This window comes from Eurytemora carolleeae, unplaced genomic scaffold, assembly GCF_000591075.1.
Source record: "Eurytemora carolleeae unplaced genomic scaffold, Eaff_2.0 scaffold93, whole genome shotgun sequence".
Classification (NCBI taxonomy): Eukaryota; Metazoa; Arthropoda; class Copepoda; order Calanoida; family Temoridae; genus Eurytemora; species Eurytemora carolleeae.
Genome location: NW_019396929.1, coordinates 449193 through 456507, shown reverse-complemented (window position 1 = coordinate 456507; position 7315 = coordinate 449193). Strand labels below are relative to the sequence as shown.

General features: G+C 31.6%; 1 protein-coding gene across 1 annotated transcript; it reads left to right on the top strand.

Annotated features, from left to right (window-relative positions):
* Window positions 1-341: 341 nt before the first annotated feature.
* LOC111710221 (uncharacterized) lies at window positions 342-7315 on the top strand. Its single transcript, XM_023484283.1, has 10 exons — window positions 342-452; window positions 1872-1896; window positions 2847-2902; window positions 3036-3080; window positions 3265-3295; window positions 4073-4123; window positions 4595-4659; window positions 5120-5199; window positions 5606-5700; window positions 7163-7315. The coding sequence occupies exons 1-10, from the start codon at window positions 377-379 to the stop codon at window positions 7296-7298; spliced, it is 660 nt and encodes a 219-aa protein (XP_023340051.1). The 5' UTR covers window positions 342-376; the 3' UTR covers window positions 7299-7315.

The window sequence follows — 7315 nt, the reverse complement described above, 5'->3', positions numbered from 1 at the left end:
AAATTGAGATCGTTAAAAAAGGGCAATTTCATGAACGAACAGAAATTATTCGTTACTTGATGTTAGTAATAAAACGACCGGCTACCTGATGAGCATGTCATTTCTATTAATTTATCAAACTATAAGATGTTGATATCTTTAAAGGGCACACTTGTGAATCGGACATACTCTTTGAAATGGAGGTTCACTTGAAATTCCAACACCAATCCCTTTCACTCATGTTTTTCATTTTTTATCACTGTTACAAATATTTTAGTTTTTTTAAGCAGGAAAAACCAGCATATTTTTTTAAAGATTTAATTTGTATTGAAGATTGTTAACATGATAATTCCGGGAAGAAGAGGCTGTGAAAGAGAAGAATGAGAAGGTTAAGTTAATGAAAAGAATGAAAAAAGAAATTGAAAAGAAAACTGAAGAAGATTCATCTATCCTACCCACGGCTCCGTTAATGGGTAATATATAAATATTAAACTTAAATACTACTTAAAAAAGTGTCAAATTAAAAGTTAAATTAGGTGTTTATATTCTGCAATGTTTGGTTTATGTTGATTTTAATTTCTCGTAAGTATTCCCTTTAAACCTTTTCTAAAGTATACACTTATCTATTTACTGACTACAAAAACAAATTAAGTTGAAACGTTGCATAATCCGAACCAGTACTAGGCTTGCCTGGTGAGGTGTTTACATGTACCAGCCTGACTATTGTACCCAGTATACGCATAGTGAAGCTTTGTTAATATGAAATTACACAAAGTTATTTACAAAGTGTTATAATTCATAATTAGAAGTTAAAAATAAATAACACCGGTATTTTTGTGAGAAATATATGAATTGATTTTTCTTCTGAGGTAAACGCCAAATCTCTAAAATAAATCTGGTTATAAAATCAGAGACAAAGATCTCTAAAATAAATCTGGTTACAGAATCAGAGACAAAGATCCATAAAATAAATCTGGTTACAAAATCAGAGACAAAGATCCAAAAAATAAATGTAAAAGCAGAGAAAGTTGCTGACAGGCCTTCTTGAAAGTTTAAACAAATGTCCCCGTTGCATTAAAAAAATCACGGAAGACTGACAGAGAGGATTAAGTTCTCCAGAGTTCGCTTGTTAACTAGAATACAAAAATACTATATTTTGAAAAGAAATAAACACCGAAAATCAAGTATTTTTTCAAATTTTGAATTATTCATTCTTACAAATTTGTTTGCTCTGGTGATCAAGCATTGATCTCCATCTTATACAAATCTATAGATCAAATTAATTCCTCTTTGATTTCCCTGGGATAACTTTAAATGAGGGACCTGTCATAAGTGCCCATGCATTGGATATCGGGATCAAGTGTTCAAGATTAACGTTATTTCACACATAAGTTCTGACCTGTGTAATCACATTCTCAAATACCTTGTAAATACATATTAATTTACTTTGATCAAAACTATTGCTCTGTACTGCTTAATCCTCTTTGAATAATTCCAGCTCTTAATGTCTTAATGCTCTTAAGAGATCAGAGTTAAATCTCAAGCTTTTATAAAATTTGCTTTTGTATGTGTTTTCTACAGAGTATTGTGGATTCATTCCGAATTAGTTATTTTTCCACGTATTTTGTCACCCTTTCAATTTAATAAAATAATTTTCACATGAAAAACATTATTCCTGAGATGGAATTTAAAGAATTTGAGCCGCGGTTTAAATCTGCCAAAACACGGTTTAAATTAAGTGCCGGTTTAAATCTTGAAACATTTGATACAATTTTAAGTGGAAACAATCATGTTTAAGCCGCGGCTTAAATTTAAACCATTGCTCAAATTCTTTAAATTCGGCCACTGGACTGGACTGGAATAATTCAATTTTTTAAAATATTTTTTTTCAGAAGAGTACAGTGAAAGTACAGTGAGGTGAGAAAAAAATTCATGTCATAAATTTTTTTTTTAAATTGTCTTTTTATAACCTTTATAGATCTAAAGGGTTAAACAAAAGTTGTAAAAAGTTTTTTTTTGTATGGACACGCGCCACAAACCCTTATTATTTCTTCTCTATGTCTTTACAACATGATACAAGACCAAAAGGTCAAGGTTTTAAATACAAAGTATCAAAGAATTAGGAAATTATTGTTTGTCAGTTCCCTTCATGATCAGGGAACTGAACAACAAAAATTTTTTTTTATCCTAAAACTTTTATCTCAGCTTTTTAAATCCTTTATATTTGTAATGAATGTTGTGGACCTTTGATATTTCAAACTATTAAATGTGCTAAGTCTAATAGTTTTAAATAATATAGGTTTATACCCCTACTAACTCGAAAACCCAGCTTTGCTTGGAAACAAAGTTTTCTTTCTAAGAGTCAACCTATTCAACTTTTAAACCATACTAAGAACATTCCTGTAGTTCTACAGAGTTCCACAATCAAAAATTTAGGCAAATCGGTTAAGGGGTTCCTGAGTTATGATCGGACATACAGTATAGATATTAGATATAGAAGGTTGGAGGCAAGTAATCAGTTCCTTTACTTAAGCTTATATACTGCAATCAGAGGATATAAAGTTGGAATTTCTGTTCGCTTGTTTGTCCGATCATAACTCAGGAAGCCCTGGACTGATCTGCCTCAAATTCTGATTGGGGAACTCGGGAGGCTCAGGGGAATGTTATTAGCTTGGTTTTGATATTCTAGGTGGAGAGGATTGACTTTAATAGCGAAAGTTTAGTTTCCCGCTAAAATCGTTCAAGTGCAGTGCGGGTAAACGGCGGGAGAAACGTTTTAGTAACCCTAGGAGCGTTGGGTTCCCAAGCTTGTTATATAATATTTCTAAAAAAACCGTCAGACATTATTTTATTTTTATGTTGATTAGGAAGCGTAGAGAGAAAATAGAAGAAGAAAATGATAAGGAAGAGATTTTGTTAAAAGGAAACCAACATTATTATTAAAAATTCAAAATGTGGTCTGCCAATTATGTACGTTCAAAATTAAAAACTTAAAACTTAGTAAATCTTATCAGTACTAAGAAATTAGACCCCATTTTAGTATTGGTTATGGTTAGTGGATCATGATGACTACCAAAGACCTGCAAAATTGGATCTGATAGGCAAAAAATTATTCTTTATCATATTTTAAATTGAATGAATATTTTTATTATATTTGTTAAATGTTTCCTGAATATCTCAACAGCATATTTTCTGATTCTTCCCTTTCAAAAGTGACTCATTTTGAAATTTTACTATGAGTAGTGTTCTGTTCAAATTGATTTGATAAAGAATATTTGTGTATAGTTGGGTTTCTTCGATTTTTAAATTATCTGAGGTGAGTGAATTGAATTATCAATAACATTTTGAAATTTTGAACATCTATGTCTCAGAAAAAGAGATATGAATTGGAGAGGAAGTATTTGGAAGTTGAGTCGGGGAGGGAAGAATTGATTGAGGGGGTAGCTTGAGATGGTAGAATATATAAATATATATAGGATTCTTTGTGTTTAACCAGCAATATGATGTTCTCTCTCTCTCATGAATCGATGTGGTTGCAAATTAAAGAAGTATATTGATCAGATCTGGTCACATAAAGAATACAGGGTTCTTTGCACTCGCTTTGACCGCGAGGGTGGTACGCGGGTCGAACAGTTCTTTTCTTCTTTGTAGAGTTACATCATGAATCCTTCCTCTTTACTGGTTCTATATCGACTGTGTCTAGCCTGCTTTTTGCAGATTGCCAAATTCAGGGCAAATTTAAAGATAGTAATATTTGACAATATAAACACTTTTAGGCTTAAAAAAGATATAAAAGTGAAAACATGAAAACATATTAATAACTTTTGTTTCAAGGGATCTAAACACCCCTTTAGCTAGGCAGCATAATACTACGCAAAATATTCTTTATCAAATCAATTTGAACAGAACGCGACTCTCCAATTCATATCTCTTTTTCTGAGACATCTATATATGTTCAAATTATGACCATTTTGTTAAAGTTATGAAATTTTGCAAAAGATGAACATTTCATGAAAATTATGCTCGACCAATTTATAGAGTACTAACTTAACTGTCTTAAATGTTTTTATTTTCTCAATGTTTTTTATTTAAGTTCGTGTACTGCAATATTTGGAATCTGTCTTTCTCTCTACTTTCCACTTAGGAAACCAAACCAAATCATACCAAACCAAATAAAACCGTCCAAATCAAACTAAATCAAATCAAACCAAATCAAACCAAATAAAACCAAACTAAATTAAACCAAATCAAACCAAATCAAACCAACCCAAATCAAAACAAATCAAACCAAATCAAACCAAATCAAACCAAATCAAATCAAACCAAATCTTACCAAACCAAATCAAAATAAAACCAAATCAAACCAAATAAAACCAAATAAAAACAAACCAAATTAAACCAGATAAAACCAAATCAAACTAAATAAAACCAAAGAAAACCAAATCACTTTAAATGAATTCAAAATTAAACAAACAAAATCAACCCAAATCAAATCGAACACAAAAAATCTAACCAAATAAAATCCAATAAACCAAATCAAATCAAACAAAATCAAATCAAACAAAATCAAACCAACTCAATTCAAATCAATAAAATTTGGTTTGGTTTGGTTTAGTGAGAGTGAAGAAGATATTCTTGAAATTAAATCAAAACTTTCCCCGGAGCAGCAGGAAACCCTAGGTTGGAATATTCTGATTATAACACTAATAATAATAAAACTAATGTGTATCTATATCCCGAAATAACGTATTCGATCGGCGATGATGATGATGATGATGATGATGATGATGATGATGATGATGATGATGATGATGATGATGATGATGATGATGATGATGACGATGACGATGGCGATGACGATGACGATGACGATGACGATGACGATGACGATGACGATGATGATGATGATGATGATGATGATGATGATGATGATGATGATGATGATGATGATGATGATGATGATGATGATGATGATGATGATGATGATGATGACGATGACGATGACGATGACGATGACGATGACGATGACGATGACGATGACGATAATGATGACGATGATGATGACGATGACGATGACGATGATGATGATGATGATGATGATGATGTTGATGATGATGATAATGATATTGATGATGATCAGGCTATGTCCCGAGCTGGAAATTACCTCCTGCTGAATACAGATGGATTCTATTTATTAAAACAGGAGCTGGAATTATACAGGTAAAACCAGTGGTCCCTGTAAACATTAAAAAGACGGCCTACACCCTTCGGCTACACGTGTGGGGTTCAAAATGCATTTAGGTTTTCAAAACTGAGATATAGACAATTCTGAAAATTTAGACAACCTTGAATTTAAAGTGTCGTATCGCCTTGGTTTTTTGTTTTACCTCTGCACCAGCTCACTTATAATTTTTGTAGCTTTATACATATTTATTTATATCTTAAGGTTAAAAGAAGTAATTGTAAAATAACTGCTCGATTTTAGTGTGAGAGCGTGCACATCTTGGTTTTCAGTGAACAGTAGATAGTAGATAATTCTTTCTTTTTATTTTTTTTTGTATGCTTTTAATAAAAATTCCTTTCATTTGATGTACACTAAATTAACAGTTTTTTTGTTTGTTTTTAGTTAGCCTACCTACTGTGTACAGCAGTGTACATAATTATTGACAATATTGCAACCATGACATTTCGGTGGAAGGAATATGGAGAACTCACACATAGGTAGTGTACACTGTACAGGGTGTCTCAAAAAACGTGGGATTTAATTAAAGACGCAAGTTGTTGTTTTCCTCTCTTTGATAAAGCAGCATGTTCTGTTCACAACGGTGCTTTACAACGTTGTTTCTACCTGAAAATGGATTTTTTCAATTACGGTTCATTTTCGGTCCAATATAGTATTTTTATCAAGGTTGTATAATAAGGTTGATTACTCTCGATGCGCTCCAATGTACGGAAAATGACGTCTCCTAAGATAAATAGATAAAAATATAATATGGCGTTACTGATTATAGAGGCGAGAGTGACGTCATATTAGGTTTTTATCTATCTATCTTAGGAGACGACATTTTCCGTACATTGGAGCACATAGAGAGCAACCAATCTTATCATACAACCTTGATTTTCATGAACACCATAATTGTTGTATTCCAACGAAAAATTCAAAATGTGGTCTGCCAATTATGTACGTTCAAAATTAAAAACTTAAAACTTAGTAAATCTTATCAGTACTAAGAAATTAGACCCCATTTTTGGAAAGCTCTATAACACTGAAGACATTTTTTTAAGGCGCCCTGACACATTTATTAATTATTCAAATTCAACGACGATTGTCGTTTATAAATTCCTGGTTTTTCTTTGGGACATGTAGATTTAATATAGACTAAATGTAAAAATTCATGAAATTATGATTGTGAAACGAATGAAAAAATCATTCTTTTTATAAGATATTTTTAAATTTTTTTTCACATCTATAACTTGACATCTAAAAATTTAATATTTTTCTCATGCATAACAATCTTAAATAAAACTTTTAAATTAAAGGGAGTGGTCGCGAAATATGAAAGGGGTTATTTTCGCAAACACTCCCTTTAAATCAGAAAAAGATTAAAGGAAATTTCTAATTATTTCTTTTATTAGAAAATAATATTTTTAAACAAAAGAAACTAAATTTTTGCCAAAAACTTTCTTATTTCTTCATCTTCGCAACCTAAGCTGAAAACTTTAGAATGAGATATCATTAATCCTAATTACTTCATCTGAGTAACACTTTTGATTTTCTTCTTAAACCGTTCTTTCTTGGATATAATAGAGAAAAATCAAAAACCGGTTTTTTTTTTAATTTATGGAGTCCCTCCCGTTTCTGTATATAATCTTAAATGGCGCTAAAATTTATCAGCTTCATATATGCGACTCTGATTGGTTGAATTTTATACACTTTTCAGGATACAAGTACAAGATTAGGTTAGTCTCGATATTAAGAAAAATAGAGGATCAAGCATTAATCTCAATATCCACCATTCTAAAGTTTTCAGCTCTAATGACTTTTGTTTTTCAAAGTTTGGCTATTCGATTCTAGCCGAGTTCATTGTCTGAAATAACAACTGTCTACGTCCTCAGGTTGATAAGATATAATTAGATTAGAAAATTATAGTTTGTAGCGAGTAATCAGTTCCTTTCTCTCTAGACACACTGATGCAACGTCTGTTCTGTTTCTCTTCTGCAAAGCACGCTGGAAAATGCGCCTTCTTGCCGCGCTCAGCATTGCAAGCGCGCTTTCCCTTCATACCACGCACATCATTTTAAGGTTAACATTTTTTTAAAAAGAAATCCAAATATT

Bases quoted from the DNA above. Each gene is read 5' to 3' on its own strand.
- LOC111710221 (XM_023484283.1), top strand. From the start codon at position 377: ATGAAAAGAATGAAAAAAGAAATTGAAAAGAAAACTGAAGAAGATTCA. The intron at 3,296-4,072 runs GTGAGTGAATTG...TTTTTATTTAAG, and splicing joins CGATTTTTAAATTATCTGAG to TTCGTGTACTGCAATATTTG. The intron at 5,701-7,162 runs GTAGTGTACACT...CTTTCTCTCTAG, and splicing joins TATGGAGAACTCACACATAG to ACACACTGATGCAACGTCTG.